Source organism: Amyelois transitella, chromosome 25 (genome assembly GCF_032362555.1).
Source record: "Amyelois transitella isolate CPQ chromosome 25, ilAmyTran1.1, whole genome shotgun sequence".
NCBI classification, from domain to species: Eukaryota; Metazoa; Arthropoda; class Insecta; order Lepidoptera; family Pyralidae; genus Amyelois; species Amyelois transitella.
This window is the reverse complement of record NC_083528.1, coordinates 1,470,860-1,493,657: the sequence shown is the minus strand read 5'-3', so window position 1 is coordinate 1,493,657 and position 22,798 is coordinate 1,470,860. Positions and strand designations below refer to the sequence as shown.

The 22,798-nt window shown below is 38.1% G+C and overlaps 1 protein-coding gene across 1 annotated transcript; it reads right to left on the bottom strand.

Moving 5' to 3' along the window:
• LOC106142758 (uncharacterized) lies at positions 1 to 22,098 on the bottom strand. Its single transcript, XM_060951653.1, has 18 exons — positions 21,988 to 22,098; positions 21,086 to 21,282; positions 19,314 to 19,486; positions 17,510 to 17,610; positions 16,656 to 16,730; positions 15,682 to 15,847; positions 11,891 to 11,988; positions 10,481 to 10,656; positions 9,234 to 9,291; positions 8,752 to 8,907; positions 7,881 to 7,987; positions 6,735 to 6,890; positions 5,101 to 5,192; positions 4,067 to 4,140; positions 3,701 to 3,873; positions 3,091 to 3,230; positions 2,014 to 2,095; positions 1 to 1,288 (listed from the first exon to the last, which is right to left on the bottom strand). The coding sequence occupies exons 1-18, from the start codon at positions 22,019 to 22,021 to the stop codon at positions 1,286 to 1,288; spliced, it is 2,061 nt and encodes a 686-aa protein (XP_060807636.1). The 5' UTR covers positions 22,022 to 22,098; the 3' UTR covers positions 1 to 1,285.
• Positions 22,099 to 22,798: the final 700 nt, after the last annotated feature.

The following is a 22,798-nucleotide window of genomic DNA, read 5'->3' as shown; positions in this document are numbered from 1 at the left end:
ATACCGCAGATATATAAAACATGAAAAAACAGTTTTAAGTACAAACAATAAATAGTGAGATGGTATTCAGTCATATTGTAGTAAAAATTATTTTTATAAAGTACAAAACATGACATATGAGTATTATAAATATATGAAGATCCTTAACAAATAATTGAATATTTGTAACTAAAGCGTTATAAAATAGATTCCAAATAGAACTCAATGCAATAAAACATTGCTTTAAATTGGTTTTAGATAACAGTATATACGTGACGGGATCATAAATCCTTCACTACTTATGTGACTAATATAATTTATAAATAATATAGCAAGTATTTTTTTTTTATTTGAGTACAAATGTAGACATCGTCTGTAATTATAATCGTCGAATAAATACAATTTTTTCATACAATGATAATGGCACAAAGATTATAATGGCAAGATGACAACAGGTAATTTTTTTTTTAATAGACTTCAAAACATATTAATTATATAGTAGCCGTTTAAAACAAAGTGGTCCAGAAATTATTTTCAAAAATAAGGCCATCGTTATTCATTTTGCGAAAATGTGTTAATATTAATTTTATATTTTACTCATACTTTTGTCATTCAATTTATATGATAAACCATATAAATAATTACAAAAAGTAAAAAAATCTTGAAAACGTCTGTTTGAAACTTCAAAAGTCAGTTCTTTTCCGAGATAAATGAATTCGTAAAATGTATAAAACTATATCTCGATGAGTTAAAGAGATCTTTAGCACCTTAATTGTTGTAACTGCAACTTACATTAATATTATTACTAATATTTGGAGCAGATTCCATATTTTATAATAATAAAAAAAAATTAAAAGTATGAAGAGAGCGTTATAAAAGTAATTTTCAGATCAAAGTAATTTTAAAATAATCCGAATGAACCGCAGTAAATTTTTTAAATTACTCATTTCCTCATTTTTAACAAATATTGCTTTAAACTTATCTGCTACAGTGTATAATAATTTTTACCAATATTGTCAAAAAATACACAATTTAGTATCAATAAAAGGCAAATGATAAAACATTTTTTTTTATAATTGCACGTAATATATTAAGGCACATTATCTTAAAATGCAAAAATCCTATCAGTCCCTATACAAAGTATAAATTATTATTTTCCTATAATAACTAAGAATATTCGTCGAAAAACGGGATAAAACGCAGCTTAACTAGAAAATAATATAAAAAGGCAAGTTACAATGACTTTACAACCTGAAAGGGTTAACTTTGGCAAATGGGGGTCGTTTGAGAAGGGTCCACTCTTTATTCACTGTAAAAAAATATATAACATTAAAATAAATATATTAACTAATACATCACAGTGCCGTGTGGTTCCCGGCACCAAAAGAAAAATGAATAGAATCCCTCCATCTCTTTCCCATGGATGTCGTACAAGTCGACTAAGGGATAGGTTTACATACTTGGGATTCCTCTTTTAGGCGAAGGGCTAGCAACCTGTCAATATTTGAATCTCAATTCTATCATTAAGCCAAACAGGTGAGCGTAGTCTTTCAGTCTTTTGATAACTGTTAGCCCTGTCTACTCCGCAAGGGATATAGACGTGATTATATGTTATGTTATATTTGTAGATATATGATTATAAACCATTTTCTTCAGATCTTTGCAAAATTCAATGTACAAGTATTAATAAATAAATTATTAAATAAATGAAAATGTAGACAAGACAGCCGCCTAGTATGGCCCCGCAAGAGAAAAAAATTATAGTTTTTATTTCCATACATATTTCAACTTAATAAATTTTATAATTTATAAATTGTGCAATCCCCGTAAATCGTTTGTCCACGGCAACGTTTGTGCCCAGAAGGCTTGTTGCATTGCCATGTTGAATGACAATGCTTAAACTTACATACAAAATAATACAAATGTATATTTTTGTCCTAAAGTAGATCCTAGGGGAACCGGGAACAGTATTCGGTATTTGCTCTCAATATGCAATGGCTGACATTTAAATTAAACTTTTTTTTCCATACTCACCACAAATCTGTTGACTTTTGGCACAAACGTCTTTGTGACGGAGCTGGACTGCACTTTCATGTTCTCAAACTTCTCACGGAGGCTGAAACAATTCATTATTTAATTACTTCTTCTTCCTACATACATACATACATATGATTACGTCTTTATCCCTTACGGGGTAGACAGAACCAACAGCCTTGAAAAGACTGATAGGCCACGTTCAGCTGTTTCGCTTAATGATAGAATTGAGATTCAAATAGTGACGGGTTGCTAGCCCATCGCCTAAAAGGAGAATCTCAAGTTTATAAGCCTATCCCTTAGTCGCCTTTTACGACATCCATAGGAACGAGATGGAGTGGTCCTATTCTTTTTTTATTGATGCCGGGAACCTCACGGCATCAAAAAAAAAGAAAAAATCTTCCTCCTGGCTTTAGTCCCGGTTGCATCCTCACCACTCTGGAGAGGAGCCCGGGGTACGCCTTTGACCGTGGTTTTAATGTAGACAATGTGCATTCACAGTCCACGATTTAGATTAAAGAGATGTATATTTATTCTTCTTTAAGGCGATGGGCTAGCAACCTGTCACTATTTGAATCTCAATTCTATCATTAAGCCAAATAGCTGAACGTGACCATTTAGTCTTCAAGACTGTTGGCACTGTCTACCCCGCATGGGATATAGACGTGACCATATGTATATTTGTAAATTGACGTCCGATGAAAATGCTGCAGTGTGGTTTGTTCCGCCGCTTCTTCTCCACATGCGCTTTGGAAGCGGTAGTAGTTAAAATTAGATTTAAGTGATGTGACGTCAATAAGTGATACCTTGTATCCAATTTTGAAAATAAACCTATTCTATTCTATTCTTGGATTGGGTGAGTCTTTATAGATAAACATCCAAGACCCAGGCCAATCAGAAAAAGTTCTTTTCTCATCATGCCCTGGCCGGGATTCGAACCCGGGACCTCCGATATCACAGACAAGCGTACTACCGCTGCGCCGCAGAGGCCGTCAAGTAGCTGAATTCGAATTCGTGGATAAAGCTGATAATATACAAGGTTAGTCATAGATGGGATGTGATGCAGTCTCTGCCTACCTCTTGGCAGTCTCCAGCTGCGACTCCCCGTCGTCGTCATCCTCTCTAACGACGATGGTAGACGGCGACCGCTGCGGCTCGCTCTCAGACCAGTTCTCGAAACGAGAGCGGAAGCTTTTGGTGCGGGCTAGCTGTTGTGCCTAAAGAACGATAGATAAAATAAGATAAGATAGATAAACTTTATTATACACTAGCGTTTGCAGGTGAATACGTCTGCTTGGTCTTTTTTCGCAATAAAAATATAATGTTCTCCTTCAAGGTCAACTCAATTCATGTAACAAATCATCAAAATCGGTTCAGTGTTATAGGCATAACAGACAGACAGTTTTATGATACTATATATATCGTCTTAATATTATTTATATATATACCTAAATGTGGATTGTGAACGTTTTTTATTTAAGTTGTTTCGTTATTTTTAGTTATTGTTAGCACTGGTAACTTTTATTTTAGAAGTGTGAAGTGATGAAAAGAGTGACGTCAGAGAGAGTTTGTAAGATGAAAATCCTATTAAATAAACTGAAGGAAAATATTTGTTTTGCTAAATCCTAATGAGTAATCCCACATATATATACAGGGGGTCTGGTAAATCGCTTTTATATGTAAGTACCTGTTTGAGCGCCTCGTCCCTCTGCCTCGCCTCGAGACAGAGCCGCCGGCGCTCGTCCTCGCTGTCCTCCTCGCACTCCGACTCGCCGCTGTCCGCCTCCGAGGAGGAGGACCGCCCCTGGTGGGCGCGCTCCCCGGGCGGGGGCGGGGTGAAGCGTTTCAGCGGTTTCGGACCTGGAACAGAAATATACGTACATACACATAATCACGTCTATAATGCCCTGGCCGGAATTCGTACCCAGAACCTGCGGTGTTACAGAAAAGCGCACTACCGCTGCGCCACAGAGGCCGTCAATAATAATATAAAAAATAAATAAAATAACAAAAACTTAATTAATAAAACACAATAAAATTATAGACAATATACCTTGATTCTCTTCCTGTCTGTTGAGCTGTGTCTCCATCTGTCGGAACACGGAGATCATACGGGACGCAGTATGTCTGTGAATGAAGCACATTAATCAATACACGCTCTTGACTATTCTTAAATGTTTTAGGTGTGTCTGGGAGAGTAAAGGAAACTTTCGTTTTACATACATACATAAAATGAAGTCTACATCCCTTGCGGGGTAGACAGAACCAACAGTCTTCTGAAAGGTTACGTGTACATGTATCGTCTTAATCTTATTTATAAAATTCTCGTGTCACAATGTTCGTTCCCGTACTCCTCCGAAACGGCTTGACCGATTCTCATGAAATTTTGTGAGCATATTGCGTAGGTCTGAGAATCGGCCAACATCTATTTTTCATACCCCTTAGTGATAAAGGTAACAGTATTGAAAAGACTGAATGGCAACGTTCAGCTATTTGGCTTAATGATAGAATTGAGATTCAAATAGTGACAGGTTGCTAGCCAATCGCCTAAAATAAGAATCCCAAGTTTGCAAGCCTATGAGATGGAGTGGTCTTATTCTTTTTTGTATTGGTGCCGTGTACCACACGGCAATAATGTAACCCACATTTAAAATTGTAAGGAAACATGCAATTCCTTTGCAAAGATGCTCTCTCTCTCTCTCCCTCAGCTCCACCCTTCGTAAAAGTCCATTTTTGAGGAGTTCTACCACACCGTGTGGTTCCCGGCGCCATTACTAAAAATAATAGGACCACTCCATCTCTTTCCCACGGATGTCGTAAAAGGCGACTAAGGGGTAGGCTTACAAACTTGGGATTCTTCTTTTAGGCGATGGGCTAACAACCTGTCACTATTTGAATCTCAATTTTATCACTAAGCCAAACTGCTAAGCGTGACCTATCAGTCTTTTCAAGACTGGTGGCTCTGTCTACCCCGCTAGGGATATAGACTGATTTTACTCTATATCACTAGCGCGGATCTATTAGCAGGAGACCCAGCACACTCCACTCAAAGCTGCAATGACGATGATGATGATGATGAAGCAATACCTGTCAGCAGCCAGTCCGGTGTCGCTATGGTGTTCATCGCTGCGCACCACGCTTGGCTCGTGGTACAACTCTGGTGATGGTGATTTGGCGCGCTGGTTATAAAAAATATGTAGGAAGTATAGTCGCAAAGTTAGTTATTCACTACAGAAGGAGTAAAGAGGAGAGAAATAAACAAATTAAATGTTATCTAAACTAATATTATAAAGCTGAAGAGTTTGTTTGTTTGAACGCGCTAATCTCAGGAATTACTGTGCCCGCGACTTCGTCCGCGTGGAATAGTTATTTTGGGCATCATTGAAGCCCTCAAGGATGAATAATTTACCCCGATTTTTTTTTCACATTTTAAATTATTTCTTTGCTCCTAATTGTTGCAGCGTGATGTTATATAGCCTAAAGCATTCCTTCCGATAAATGGTCTATTTGACCATTTATCGGTCGCTTTGGAAGCGGCAGTAGACTTAATTTTAAGTAATTTATTTGACGTCAACCAATGTTGTGAAACCAAAAGAAATATGATGATTATATTAATTGATATTGAAATGTCTCATAAAAAAATAATAAAAAATATTGAATTTCAAGACTTTGGTTATGATACTATCTCCTATTTGGTTTCCTTCCACCCAAAGGTTGACTGGAAGAGATTGCATTAACTATCTATAAGTCCGCCTTTGTACAATCTCTATCTGTTTTATGTTGCTTTGTATGTTTTACTCTTATGGTGCAATAAAGAATTTTATCTATCTATCAAATCAAATAATCAATCAAATATTTTTATTTTGCCGTGTGGTTCCCGGCACCAATAGAAAAAAGAATAGGACCACTCCATCTCTTTCCCGTGGATGTCGTAAAAGGCGACTAAGGGGTAGGCTTATAAACTTGGGATTCTTCTTTTAGGCGATGGGCTAGCAACCTGTCACTATTTGAATCTCAATTCTATCTAAAAGCCAAACTGCTGAACGTGGCCTATTAGTCTTTACAAGACTGTTGGCTCTGTCTACCCCGCAAGGCATATAGACGTGATTATTATATATTTATTTATATTTATATATATTTTTATTTTCTCTTAAATATCAAGTAGTAAATACATAACATAGGTAAGAATATAAGAGACTGGTGTCTGAACTAAGCAGATGCTTGTATCTCAGAAAACCAGCCTATCTATACAGGGTGACATTTAAAACAACTGCATCCTTTTAAACATAGACTATACCCATGCTTCTTTGCCGTTTGAGCCTATTTTTATTTAAATTAAACGTCATCATTTTACACATTTAAAAAACCCTCAAAAACTACGTCACACGCTTTAATACAGACTGATAGACTAGATAAATGTCTGAGAAATAAATTATTTTTCTAGTATCAAGATCAAGTAAAGTACAGAGTTGTCGAGATCGCTCAGCTGAACGAATTGTGTCGTTGACCTCTGAATCTTACGCGTCGCTTTTCCTTCGGCCGGGGTGATATGACGTATTTAGGATCGTGGATTTTGATACTTTTATTTTTTTTCGTACTATCTGAAATATGAACCGATATTTTTCTTTTAACGTTTTTAATATCCCTTAGATGAGTAAACTTAACAGTTAAATTTATGCAGTTGAATTAAAAGTCACCCTGTATATCTATGTATATGGTACCTGGGTTTGCCTGGGCGGCGTCATTCTGAACTCCTTCTTCACAGTCTCCGGCTTGTAAGTCTCGAAGAAACGGAATCGATCCGTGATATCGGCGGTCTCAATCTTCACCTCCTCCACTTTGTCAGCGGCGCGGACCACGTCTTTGGGAACGAACGCCTGGAAAAGGTCTTAAATTTAACAAAAAAAAAAATCGACCGATTGAAAGCTACCTCTTTTTTTTTTAAGACGGTAAAAATCATATGATGATTTAGTGTGAATAAGTCCTCCACAATGTCTGCGGCGCGGACCAAGTCTTTAGGAACGAAGGCCTGGGAAATGGTTTAGATTAAAAAGAAAAATATTGAGAACCTCCTGTTTTTAAAGACGGTAAAAATCAATTCCTGATATTCGTGATGTGGCATGGGAAATATTTTTGATAAAAAAAGATTTCGACTAATTGAGAACTTACTTTTGAAGTCGGTTAAAATCAACTGGTGATTAGACTGAGTATATTTGTGATGTAATAGACTATGTAGAGACATGCATACATAGAATCACGTCTGTACCCCTTGCAGGGTTGACAGAGCCAACAGTCTCGAAAGACTGATAGGCCACGTTCAGTTGTTTCGCTTAATGATAGAATCGACATTCAAATAGTGACAGATTGCTAGCCCATCGCCTAAAAGAAATCATGTTTCTAATTTATCTAATCTTAGTCATCTTTTACGACGTCCAGGTAAACGAGATGGGAGTTCACCTATTCTGTTTTTGGAGCCGGATAAATATAATATAATAAATATAAAATCCGTCCGTCCGTCCGGTAAAAATGCTTTTTCGACACCTGCGCTTCAATGTATGTAGTTAACATACCTAATTATACATTAATAGTGCCGTGTGGTTCCCGGCACCATTACAAAAAAAGAATAGGACCACTCCATCTCTTTCCCATGGATGTCGTAAAAGGCGACTAAGGGATAGGCTTATAAACTTGGGTTTCCTCTTTTAGGCGATCTTTTCAAGACTGTTGGCTCTGTCTTCCCCGCAAGGGATATAGACGTGACCATAAGTATATATGTCTACATTAATAATGTTAATGTCTTAAAAAAGAAATGTATCATACTCTGAAAAAAAAATCATTCAGTAAAATCAGAACATATTTCAACTTACAAGTTCCTTCCTTTTCGGCGGTTCCTGCGGGGGCGGGGAGAGGGGCGCCATGTTTTTCGCATTAGCGTCTAATTCCAAGAAGATCGAGCGCGACTTCTTTCCAATGCCTGTTAACAATGATAAGCTATTAATTTCAGGAATTTTCATACCGTGTGGTTCCCGGCACCAAAAAAGAATAGGACCACTCCATGTCGTTGCAATGGATGTCGTAAAAAGCGACTAAGGGATAGGCTTATAATCTTGGGATTCTTCTTTAAGGCGATGGGCTAGCAACCCGTCACTATTTGAATCTCAATTCTATCATTAAGCCAAACAGCTGAACGTGGCCTATCAGTCTTTTCAAGACTGTTGGCTCTGTCTACCCCGTAAGGGATAAAGACGTGATCATGTCATCATGATCAACGTACATATGTATTTAATTTTAGGGAATACTAGTCTGTATTCCGGCCATGATAATAACTTTAATTGAAGAGGGTCCTGTCATCAATCTCTCTGTACCTTGGCGATTTCGACGTTTAAACCTCCCGTTTTGAAAGTGTTCATGAATTCTCATTCATGTCGTTCATTTCATTCATCAACGATAATTACCTTCATTGAAGAGTGTCCTGTCATTGACAAAAGACTCTTCCATGAAGATTCGGAGATTGCTCCGTGTTCCTTGGCGGTTGATTCTCATAATTGAAAACCTCTCCGTTTTCGAAGCATTCCTCATTCACTCAGTCATTCAATTCATTCAATCATTTACCTACATTGAAGACTGTCCTGTCATCAATCTCTGTGTTCCTTGGCGGCTGATTCTTATAATTGAAAATCTCTCCGTTCTCAAAGCATTCTTGATTCACACTTTCATTCAGTTCATTCAATCATTTACCTTCATTGAAGAGTGTCCTGTCATCAATCTCCCTGTTCCTCGGCGGCTGATTTTCATCGTTGAAAACCTCCCCGTTCTCGAAGCGTTGTTTGATCGCGCGCGCTTTTTCAGCGTCCAATTCGAGTTCGCGGGAGATTTTGTCGGCCGATACCACTCCTGTAATATATGTAGGGAAATCATAATTTTATTAAAAAAATATTTAAAAATACGACCACAAAAGTGCAACTGAGGAAGGAAAAACATATTTTTAAACTTAAAAGCCATGACTTCACGGCTGCTGGATAGGGAACCAAAATTTTAAATACTTTCATAGTATAATACCTAAATACATGTAGTCACATCTATATTCCTTGCGGGGTAGAAAAAGCCAGCAGCTTTGAAAAAACTGAAAGGTTAAGTACGGCTTAATGATAATAGAAAAAAATATATAAAATTCATAGTGGCTTCTTTTTCTTATTGTTCTGTTTATATATGTATCTCACCTTGTTCACTCTGTAGAACCGATTGCTCGTACATCTCCTTGATTTTGGCTTGTTTGCCCTGTAACAAATAACTTCTCTTAATTAATGTATTCAGAATTCACAGCATATAAGGTGTCACTAATATGAGAAGCGGCCTCATAAGGACTTAATGAGAAATCTTACCAACTTATTCCTCTTCTTCATTATGACTTTAGTCCCGGTTGCATCCTAACCACTCTGGAGAGGAGCCCGGGGTAAGCCCTGGACCATGGATCCTGGATTAGGTGAGTCAGGTTTTTACAGGAAGCGACTTCCGCCTGACCTCCGAAACCTTTGCAGGGAAACCTAACCCGTATTGGATCGATCATGGTTACACATTCAAATATTATAATAAAAGCCTTACAATCTCATCTATCTCATGTTATCTTACTAGAACTACTTTACCAGCGATGCTTAATACTTGTGGAACAGTCTTTCGAAGACGCCTTGGCAGTCTTATTCGGAATATTTAAGCATAGATTTAGTTACCTCTTTTTTGGAAAGTCTTGCAAGAATTTTTTAAGCAATGTTGCTAACACTTGTTGAGCAGTCATGCTTAGTCTTCTTGAGCAGTCTTGCTTAGACTTCTAGAGCAGACTTGCTCAGACTTCTTAAGCAGTCTTGCTCAGACTTCTCGAGCAGTCTTGCTCAGACTTCTTGAGCAGTCTTGCTCAGACTTCTTGAGCAGTCTTGCTCAGACTTCCTGAGCAGTCTTGCTAAGTCTTCTTGAGCAGTCTCACTTAACCTATTTGAGCAGTCCTACTAGAACCATTCTTAGATGCCTTCTGGTAAAACACTCCAGACTTACCATAAACAACCTGCTCCTGATGTTCTGTATCTCCTGCTTCCTCTCGCGGTGTCTCTCGGAGGCCGCGTGCTGCCCGCTCTCGAACTTGCCCACGATCTCGCTCATGTTACAGAACGAGACGGGTTGTTCGCGATTCGCCGTGTGCTTGGTCTTCTTGAGCAGTCTTGCTTAGTCTTCTTGAGGAGTCTTGCTCAGTCTTTAAGAGCAGTCTTGCTAAGACTTCTTGAGCAGTCTTGCTAAGTCTTCTTGAGCAGTTTTGTCTAAGTCTTTTTGAGCAGTCTTGCTAAGTCTTTTTGAGCAGTCTTGGTCAGACTTCCTGAGCAGTCTTGCTAAGTCTTCATGAGCAGTCTCGCTTAACCTATTTGAGCAGTCCTTCTAGAACCATTCTTAGATGCCTTCCAGCAACACACTCCAGACTCACCATAAACAACCTGCTCCTGATGTTCTGTATCTCCTGCTTCCTCTCGCGGTGTCTCTCGGAGGCCGCGTGCTGCCCGCTCTCGAACTTGCCCACGATCTCGCTCATGTTGCAGAACGAGACGGGTTGTTCGCGATTAGCCGTTTGCTTGTACGACTTCTTGAGCACTGAGTCTTCGTCTGTGGATTGGAGAAAATCAATTTATTAATATTAAACTCACGTTTGCGACAGATTTCGTGTCATTAGGGGAAAGACGTATTTTTATTTTAAGTTCAATAATATAGTTATTTTAAATTGATTATTTCTCTCCTCTTTTCTCTTTCTATCTTCTGTTGGAATGTGAAACTTTGTGACTATACTTCCTACATTTATTTTATAAATTAACAAATTTACTTTAATGTTGGCGGAGCTGGTAGTGAATACATTTTGAATTCTCACAAACATTGTTACATAAATACTCGTACTAATAATACAAATAAGTGCCGTGTGGTTCCCGGCACAAATACAAAAAAGAATAGGACCACTCCATCTCTTTCCCCTGGATGTCGTAAAAGGCGACTAAGGGATAGGCTTACAAACTTGGGATTCTTCTTCGGCGATGGGCTAGCAGCCTGTCACTAGTTTAATCTCAATTCTACCGTTAAGCCAAATATCTGAACGTGGCCATTCAGTCTTTTCAAGACTGTTGGCTCTGTCTACCCCGCAAGGGATATAGACGTGACCATATTTATGTATGTATGTACTTTAATGTGGGCGGAGCTGGTAGTGAATAAATTTTGAATTCTCACAAACATTGTTACATAAATACTCGTACTAATAATACAAATAATGATAATTCACAAAAATCACAAGTAATAAAAAAATCGTCCTAACAACAGACATACAAAATTAAAAACATCGTCTTACAATATCAATTAACACGTTAACACCTCAAGTCGACGAATGCGTCTAACATTTACCTACATTTTCCAAGTTGGCTAAGCGCCAAATGAACCTGTCGATCACCTGAACTAGACCGTTTCAAGGCCTAGTGTTCCTAGGATTTTAATAAACACATTTTAGATTTAAATTAGAACCTAGAGATATTTCAATATAACTATTTTTTTTTTATTTTTCTCACACCGGACCATGAACATAATAGCTACTAATATAATAAATTCGAAAGTAACTCTGTCTGTTACGCTTTCACTCCTAAACAACTGAACCGATTTTGATGAAATTTCGTACAGAGATAGCCCTGAGGAAGAAATAAGGGCACTTTTCACATATGGAAAAGAAACCACGCGGGCATGAGCCAGTAATAATATACTATCCCCTTAAACAAATTTTCTGACCAAATGAAGCTCTATTTAGCTCTATATATATAACCTACTTGTAAAGAAGAAAGTAACAAAAAGAAACAGAAATATCTACCGTCCTCTTCTTCCTCCGGCTCGCTGGAACTCTGCTCTATGGGAACCCCGTTCAGGTACTCGTCAGACACGCCAATGTCCATGCCCTTCGCTTTGAACCTGGAAACAGAAGTACATATAAATAAATAATTATATGCCGTGCCGTGCATTGGTGCCGTGTGGTTCCCGGCACCAATTCAAAAAAAGAATAGGACCACTCCATCTCTTTCCCATGGATGTCGTAAAAGGCGACTAAGGGATAGGCTTATAAAATTGCGATCCTTTTTTTAGGCGATGGGCTAGCAACCTGTCACTATTTGGATCTTAATTCCATCATTAAGCCGAGCAGCTGAACGTGGCCATTCAGTCTTTTCGGGACTATTGGCTCTGTCTACCCCGTAAGGGATATAGACGTGACTATATGTATGTATAAATATATATGGGACAAATAACACAGATTGAGTTAGCCTCGAAGAAAGTTCGAGACTTGTGTTACGAGATACTAACTCAACGATACTGTATTTTATAATAAATACTTATATAGATAAGCATCCAAGACCCAGGCCAATCAGAAAAAGTTCTTTTGTCATCATGCCCTGGCCGGGATTCGAACCAGAGACCTCAGAGTGTCACAGACAAGCGTATTACCGCTGCGCCACGGAGGCCGTCGTACATACATACATATACTCATGTCTATATCCCTTGCGGGGTGGACAGAGCCAACAGCCTTAAAAAGACTGACAGGCCTCGTTCAGCTGTTTGGTTTAATGATAGAATTGAGATTCGTATAGTGACAGGTTGCTAGCCTGTCGCCTAAAAGGAGAATTCCAAGTTTATAAGCATATCTCTTAGTCGCCTTATACGATATCCATGGGGAAGAGATGGAGTGGTCCTATTCTTTTTCTAATGGTGCCGGGAACCGCACGGCACACGGAAAGAGAAGTAGTTTGAGCATCGGCTTGTCGTCATATGGACGCCATCATTGCGCAGTGGTTAAACTGTTGCCTCTCAACCTTATCTGAGCATAAGGTTCAATTCTAATTTAACCCAGTTCAGTAGTAAATATGAATACCTACACATTTCATGAGGTTAGTTAAGCTTTAAGATGAATATGTATGGTAGTTCCCGGCATCAATGGAAAAAAGAATAGGACCTCTCCATCTCTTTCCCATGGATGTCGTAAAAGTCGATTAAGGGATAGGCTTATAAACATGGGATTCTTCTTTCCTGTCACTATTTGAATCTCAATTCTATCACTAGGCACCGCAGCTGAACGTGACCTTTCAGTCTTTTCAAGACAGTTCGCTCTGTCTACGCCGCAACGGATATAGACGTGATTATATGTATGTATTGAATATTTATAACTCAGAAAACAGTCATTGGTCCACGACCTGAGTTAGATTTGAATCTGTACATCACACTGTTATTATTCGAATACTTTAACCGTCCAACCATTAACGATCTAAATTTACTTCATGTTATAAACTCAATTTCAATACCTACATCTTGTTTTAAAAGACACTAAACAAAACACACGCTAGAAGAAATTGTTCTTTCACTCATAACACTTCATATGTTACAAAGTATTAAAAAATAATTAATAAAACAAAAACGCGTCCGACCGACAGGAAACACGAGGTACTAATGACTTCAAAACCATCTTATGATCTCACAATTTTATATTTACCATCGAAAAAAATAATTACAACCCTTACGCATATTGTAATAAGGAATATTTTATTCTTATCGTATCATTATAAAGACATCGTATCATTATTAAGACTTAGTTTTATAGAAGTAAGGTTGAAATTCGAATGGTCGTCTATTTAAAAAAAACTGGTGACTTACGAAGATTTTTTATAGAAAGTTGTATCGATTGGATGCTGAAATTACATGTGCGTTTGTTAGAACGAAATGCTGGATTCTATTTTAATCACCCTTGAAATAAGAAGGTACTCAATAGTTTAGGATTAGTTTATTTCATTTACAAGCTTTTCCTGCAGTTTCGCCCGAATTACCTCTACATCTACAAAACTCGACGAATTTAGCAACAACTACAAAAAAGCAACGAAATAAATAATAAATTTAGTGCCACCTACAAAATAATACGGTTTTTGCGCAAATCCCACAGGAACTAGTTTTACCGGGATGAAGGGCCATATGTCCTTCTCCAAACTCTTAATTACCTATATATATGTACCAGCTAAACGTGATATTTTAAGAAGAATTCTTTTAACCGACTAATAAAAGTAGGGAGTTCTCAATTCTTCTGGATTTTTATTAAGTATTTTTCAAAAAATTATATATAAGTAGATTTTAATTCACGGTTTAGCAGTGACCAAGTACCAAGACCACGTAAGCAATAATCATTATTTTCCTGACATCTGTCCTGGTTCCATCCTCCCCGAAGGTACCTTGGGGCCCGCCGAAGACCAAGAACCAGGAACCAGTAAGTTGCTAATATAAATTCGCGCCTTTTTCCCAGAGGGGTAGGCAGAGACTACATCTTTTTACTCGTCACGGTAATTTACTAAACAATGTTGAACAAAAGTATAAACACTTGAAAATGCTTACTTCCTTGGTTGCCTCTTACGATATCCACGGGAATGAGAAACCGAGGGCCTCACATCGCATGATTTATCGCTAAGACCCGTTTCGTGGTAAAGGGCTTGTATGTTCTCAAAGGAACAAAAATAGACCGTTTGGAATCATCGCAGCGAGATGACGCAAATGACGGAGTGAGATGACGGCGTGATCTTGATCCTTGACGAATGTCCCAAAATATATTTTGTGAAATTTTATAAAATAACCCCTTTTTGATGTTACTGGCCCGTTGCAAAATAAAAATATTTTGTTCTATTATAGAATTTCGGTGAAAATAATTAGTTAACGAGTGCATATGCTAGAGTGCATATCTATACTAATATTATAATGCTGAAGATTTTGTTTGTTTGAACGCGCTAATCTCAGGAACTACTGGTTCGAATTGAAAAATTATTTTTGTGTTGAATAGACCATTTCTCGAGGAAGGCTTTAAGCTATATAACATTACGCTGCAATTATAAGGAGCGAAGAAATAATAGAAAATGTGAAAAAAAAAACGGGGTAAATTATTCATCCTTGCGGGTTCAATGATGCCCAAAATAAGTATTCCACGCGGACGAATTTTTTTTCATATAAAAAAATCGATTTGGAAACGATTTGACACGACCAGCTGTTATTTAATAATTTATGCGATGCGCTAGCAACCTGTCACTATTTAAATCTCAATTCCATCATGAAGCCATAAAGCTGAACGTGGCCTTACAGTCTTTTCGAGACCGTTCGCTCTGTCTGCCCCGCCATGGATATAGACGTGACTATAGGTATGATTATAAAATAAATGGTCCCAAAACGAGAATGCTATCAAGTATCAAGATTGGTAGATCACAGTACAACATGTACTTCGTTTGTCTCAAATTTTAATTTTAAAAAAGCAATATCTACAATAAGCCGTGTGGTGTACCTACATAAGTTGAAAAATAATGCAGATAACGTGCAATATCATTCATTCTCTTATTTTAATTTTAACAAAGCGACATCTACTACCTAAGTCGAAGAAAAAAAACAATGCAATAATGTATTTTGTCAGTATGCATGTGCACTTTATCGCACCACCAACTTGAAGTTTTTTCTGTTCGGTCAGCTGGTTGACTGGTAGAGAATGCCAAAAGTCCGCCTTTTGTACATTTTTTTTTGTTTTTTTGTGCAATAAAGTTTAAATAAATAAATAAATAAACGTGCCATATCATTCCATCTCTTTCGCTCACTCACTTGGCTAGTTTGGACAGCAGCGCTGTGCTCTTCTCCCGGGGAGCCCGGGGCGCGGGCGCGGGCTCGGGCTCGGGCGCGGGGCGCGCGGCGCGCTCGAACACCTGGAAGCGCGCCTTCACGTCCAGCTGCGACAGCTCCTCCAACCCCAGGTCCGGCCTGTCTGACGCTGCGGGGGTATTCTTATTACGATCAAACTGTTGCCGTGTGGTTCCCGGCACCAATAGAAAAAAGAATAGGACCATTCCATCTCTTTCCCATGGATATCGTAAAAGGCGACTAAGGGGTAGGCTTATAAACTTGGGATTCTTCTTTTAGACGATGGGCTAGCAACCCGTCACTATTTAAATCTCAATTCTATCATTAAGCCAAACAGCTGAACGTGACCTATCAGTCTTTTCGAGACTGTTGGCTCTATCTTTTTGACGGCCTCTGTGGCGCAGCGGTAATACGCTTGTCTGTGACACCGGAGGTCCCGGATTCGAATCTCGGCCAGGGCATAATGAAAAAAGAACTTTTGCTGATTGGCCTGGGTCTTGGATGTTTATCTATATAAGTATTCATTATAAAATAAAGTATCGTTGAGTTAGCATCTCGTAACACAAGTCTCAACTTACTTCGAGGCTAACTCGATATGTGTAATTTGTCCTGTATATATTTATTTATTTTATATTTATCTACACCGCAAGGGATATAGACGTGATTGTATGTATGTACCTACGTACGTTCTCAAAGTAATGCGGCGTAAAAATGTAGTGAACAAATAATAGTATCATTACCTCTTGATCAAATTAAGGACGTCCTGGTAAAGGGTCAGGTCAAAAGTACCCGAAACCGCTGAGCTTGCTTGAAGAGAGATATGAATGTGGATGAAGCGAAGGAAATATGCAGAGATCGTGGCAAGTGGAAAGAGGTAGTCTCTGCCTACACCTCCGGGTAAGAGGCGTGATTTACTGTATGTATGTATGTATCATTACCTCTAACGACATCTGGTGGCAACTCCACTGGATTACTCTCACAAATGATCAATTGATGCTTTTTAGTCGGCGCCGCTGTAAAAGTCAAGTTACTTGAATAAAAATGACCCCCGTTTGACCTCCAAAACATAAAAGAGGTTTGTTATATAACAGTTTGTATGTACATATGCAAATAACAATTCACACAATCTAGGTACTAGTGCCGTGTGGTTCCCGATACATCAGAATAGGGTCTCCCCATATCTTCCCTATGGATGTCGTAACAGGCGAGTAAGGGTAAGGCTTATAAACTTGGTTTTATACTTTGGGGGACGAGTCTTCTCAAAAATGCTGCATTGCAGTTTGTTACCTCTTCTGCACTGACGCCTTAGAAGCGGCAGTAAACTTAGTTTTACGTAATTTATTTGACGTCACCCAATGTTGTGAAACCAAAAGTTTTGACAATTATTAAGCGATGATATGAAGTATCCTATAATCTATCTATATCTATTCTATATCTATCTATATCTATACATGTAATAAATTTGTAGAAGGGTGAATTCTGTACATTGAAAATTTTGAAAAAATAAATAGCAGGGTTTATTACTGGATCGATACCAAACCCAAACATGTGATTAAAAAAATTTTTGTCTGTCTGTATGTTCAGGCATCACGTGATAACTAACGGTTCGATTTCAATGATACTTGGTATAATTATTTCTTATTATCCTGGGCATAAAATAATATACTTTTTATCCTGGAAAAACCTGAACGTAGAAAAAAAAATTAATAAAAATTTTGAATTATGAATTTGAATTTCGAATTCGAGACGATTAATATAGACGTGATTTATGTATGTATGTATAGATATTCACCATCAACATCGTCGACCCCGTCCACCGGTTTCGGTTCAAACAGCTGTTTGAAATGCGGCTTGCAGTACAACGTCGTGTGGTCGCTCTGATAAGTCTCAACTCTGTTGGCAAACATTTATACAACATTTATACATTTATAATTTCGTGTTTTATTTTAATTTTATAATTTTATTTTAATGTAATTTTTTCAATTTTTTCAATTTATTTATTATTAATTTTGATATATTTTCGACATAATTTGTATTTGTATGGACTCAATTGTCTGAAATAAATGATTTTTATTTATTTTATTTATTTAAACATATTTTTTTTTATTTATTTTCAAATTACTCTGATTGAGTTAGCTTAGAAGTAAGTTCGAGACTTGTGTTACGAGATACTAACTCAACGATACTATAGATATATTATAATAAATACTTATATAGATAAACATCCAAGACCCAGGCCAATCGGAAAAAATATTATATAATATAACTAGAGGCCGCCCGCGACTTCGTCCGCATGGAAACCCTATCAATCCCGCGGGAACTCCGGGATAAAAAGTAGCCTACATGTTATTCTGGGTCTTCAGCTAATTACATACCAAATTTCATCGTAATCGGTTCAGTAGTTTTTGCGTAAAAGAGTAACAAACATCCATACTGACATCCTGACATACTCACAAACTTTCACATTTATAATATTAGTAGGATAGGATATAATGATCAGACTATAATTTCCTTGATTCCACTTATACGTGGTCGATATAGATCGATATCCATCGCATCTCAAATAAATATACAAACATATATACGGGACATATCACACAGATTTAGTTAGCCTGTAAGTAGTCTCTTTCCTATGGATGTCGTAAAAGGCGACCAAGGCATAGGCTTACAAACTTGGGATTCTTGTTTTAGGCGATGGGCTAGCAACTTGTCACTATTTGAATCTCAATTGTATCATCAAACATATAGCTGAATGTTGCCTTTCCATCTTTTGTTGTTGGCTCTGTCTACCCCACGCCCCCACGGGATGTAGACATGATTAAATGTTATGTAATATTTTTTTATTCATTGATGGCATAGTTATTTAAAATTAATTATGAATTATTTTGAATTAATATAAAACATTAATGACGTCAAATGAAAAAACTAAAAATTCACTTAATGTATTTAATTTTTCACTAATTGATATTGTTTTAACCTTGTCATCCCTATTGGGGACCGAAATTGGAAAGAGATATAAAAACCCATGCGCTTTGTAAGCAGTTATAATTAGATTAAAGTGATGTGACGTCAATAAGTGGTACCTTGTATCCAATTTTGAAAATAAATCTATTCTATTCTAGCCTTACATACATACATAAATGGTCACATCTATATCCCTTGCAGGTTAGACAGAGCCAACAGTCTTGAAAAGCCTGAATGTTGCCACGTTCAGCTATTTATCACGTCTATCCATTCTAGCTTTACATACATACATATGGCCACGTCTATATCCCTTGCAGGTTAGACAGAGCCAACAGTCTTTAAAAAAGACCGAATGGCCACGTTCAGCTATTTATTAAGTCTAGCTTTGAAAGCGGTAGTAGTTATAATTAGATTTAAGTGATGTGACGTCAATAAGTGATACCTTGTATCCAATTTTGAAAATAAATCTATTCTATTCTAGCCTTACATACATACATACATACATAAATGGTCACATCTATATCCCTTTCTATTCTAGCCTTACATACATACATACATGGTCACATCTATATCCCTTGCGGGGTAGATAGAGCCAATGGCCACGTTCAGCTATTTATCACATCAAGCCTTACGTCAGCTGTTTATTGCATTGCACACAACGGAAGCACTCCTTGTGCCACACTCTCTTCTCTGCTTTGATCCGCTCCATGGCGTAGACGGGCCGGGCGCACATCTCGCACTGCGGGTTCGATTCCCCGTCCGAGGCGGCCTTCATTTTCTTGTACAGCTTGTCGGTGCTTTTCGACTGGGGAAGAGAGAAATAAAAATTAGTAAAAAAAAATTAAGAAATCAAAAATGAAGTGCCGTGTGGATCAGTACAAAAAAGAATAGGACCACTCCATCTCTTTCCCATGGATATCGTAAAAGGATACTAAGGGATAGGCTTACAAACTTGGGATTCTTTTTTAGGCGATGGCCTAGCAACCTGTCGCTATTTGAATGTCAATTCTATCATTAAGCCAAATAGCTGAGCGTGGCCTATCAGTCTTTTCAAGACTGTTGGCTCTGTCTATCCCACAAGGGATAAAGACGTGACCATATGTATGTATGTATGAGAAAAAAAAATTAAGAAATTAAAAATGAAGTGCCGTATGGATCAGTACAAAAAAGAATAGGACCACTCCATCTCTTTCCAATGGATGTCGTAAAAGGATACTAAGGGATAGGCTTACAAACTTGGGATTCTTTTTTAGGCGATGGCCTAGCAACCTGTCGCTATTTGAATGTCAATTCTATCATTAAGCCAAATAGCTGAGCGTGGCCTATCAGTCTTTTCAAGACTGTTGGCTCTGTCTATCCCAGAAGGGATAAAGACGTGACTGTATGTATGTGTATTAAGAAATTATTTGTAACTAATAGGTATTATACTCGGTTATGGGCGTCGGTGGTCGAATAGATAAGGTGCCCGGTTAAAACACGTGTTGCGCATAAAGGCACAGGTTCGAATCCCACCGCGGCCATATACGAATGACTATTTTCGAAGTTATATACATTAGTTTCAATACTAACCGATGCTCTTACGGTAGGAGGGAGGGAAGGGAACAATCATGGTTTCACATCGTGAGGATCGTGAGAATGTGAAACCATGATCGTTCCAATACGGGTTTCGTTTACCCGCAAAGGTTGCAGAGGGAGTCGCTTCGCATAAAAACCTGACTCATCCGATCCAAGATTCATGGTCAAGGGCTTACCACGGGCTCCTCTCTAGAGTAATAAGGATGCAACCTCACTATTTTCTCTACCTACCTCATTCTCATCCTCTTAGCGTCATTCCCGGCTTTGTCCTCTCCTAGGAGAGAGCCCAGAGTCCGCCTGTGACTCTTTCCATCCTGTAGGGGATATAGACGTAACCACATTGTTCTCACCACAGAAATAGCGCCCTCGTCCTTATGCCTCCTGGTCTTGGACTTCTTCTTCTTCTCAGTGACATGTCGCTCGGAGTGCCTCTGCTCCGACACCTGCACCTCCTGGTAGCTGTGCTAGACCCTGCTCTCCGACTGGATCAGGCTCTGGGAGGACTCCATTGTGACCAAGACCATTGCTAGTAACTTAATTATATTTTTGTCCTTACTGCTGCTTCTATGCTGGTCTGGTTGACAAGAAGCCGTTTATCTTCTCGCGAAGATTGATTCTTCTTTTAGTGGATAGGCTACCAACCTTTGGCTCTTTGAATCTCAAATGCATCACTTGGCATTCTGGGACTTGAAGAATCTTGTCACTATTTTCTCTACCTGACTCATTCTCATCCTCAGCGTCATTCTCGGTTGTATTCTGGGAGAGAGCCCAGGGTCCACCTGTGACTCTTTCTAACCTGTAGGGGATATAGATGTAACCACGTTCTTACCACAGAAATAGCGCCCTCGTCCTTATGCCTCCTGGTCTTGGACTTCTTCTTCTTCTCAGTGACATGTCGCTCGGAGTGCCTCTGCTCCGACACCTGCACCTCCTGGTAGCTGTGCTGGACCCTGCTCTCCGACTGGATCAGGCTCTGGGAGGACTCCATCGTGGCCGTAACCGTGGCCATTTCTAAAGTTTTGTGCTCTGTAAAGAAATTTTGTATTTGGTTGATATAAAGAATATTATAATCAAATGGAGAATGTAAAACTCTATCAAGAAAATATCTCATAAACTTTGAATTCGTCAGTTTGGCGATGGGCTAGCTACGATTTGTTAATGTACGATGTATTTGCTAATGCAGGTTATACATATTCTTAGATTAATATTTAAATACATCAATCAATCATAACTAGTATTCTCTTGTCGACATTTCTATTCTAATTCTTAGTTTGGAAAGTTTGTGAAGTTGACGTTATTGAAGGAAATGCTGCAGTGCAGTTTGTTACCACTTCTTGAAAGCTTTGAAAGCGGCAGTAAACTTAGTTTATGTTATTTATTTGACGTCAACCAAGGTTGTGAAACTAAGAGATATGACTGATGAGAATTATTAAGTTATGTTGAAATTTCCCATAATGAAAAACAATTGTGAATTTTAATTCTACCCGTGTACTACATTTCATCAAAATCCATTAAAGCAGATTTTCCGTGAAAGAGTACCTCACAAACACACACACCGTTAAAAACTTTCGCATATGAAATATTAGTTGGAAGACTTTCTAATCAGGTACTATGATCAGGAAGAGTCATTTAGATCGAATGTAGTTACATGACAGTAAATAATCAGAAGTTGAAAACCTCAACATACCGACTAAGAAATTGTACAAAATTCTATAAAATTGAAAGAATTACCATTGCGAAGCGGGTAAAAAGCAGCCACCACCATTTTAGAACACACTGCACTAATCGAAGAAACCAAGAATTAACTGATGATACCACAAGATTTTTTCTTATGTCAAAAACCTGAATCCACTTCGAGAGAATTTCTTCTCAGTCACAAAAACACAAGAAAAGTCAGGCCAAGTTTATCTAACAGACAATAATTTCTTCGAGGGACCACTTTTTCTCCAAAGGAAAAACAATACAGGCTATTTGCCCATCGCAAGATCAGAATAATAATGACTCAATTTGCTGTACCTCACACATTTATAAAGGAACCCATGAACGACTTACGTCAAATGATTCATTTACCGCAGATTAGTAATTTTTCGGGCGTAGGTGACAGTGATGCCGATTTATTTGTGTATAAAATAGTCAGTCGTGTTTAGCGTTGGAGGGTGACTTAACCCTTATATATATATATTTGAGAAAAACGCGCTAGTACTCATATGATCAAAGATCCAAAATGTCCAGTTCATTTCTCGATTTACCGTTTTAAGTGGAAGATAATAGTTAAAACTACTCCATTTGAATACGAGTCAATGTTAGAAAACATACATACATTCAGTGACGTCTTAATCCCATGTACGGAGCCTCGAAAAAACTGAAAGACCACGCTCAGCTGTAAAGCATAATGATGGAATTGTCATTAAAAAGTGACAGGTTGCTAGCCCATCGCCCTCACGAAGACTCGAAGTTGATTAGCATTTCCCATACTCGCCATTTACGAGATCCACGAAAATTTAGTAGTCCTATTCAAAAATGCCGGGAACCACACGGAGAA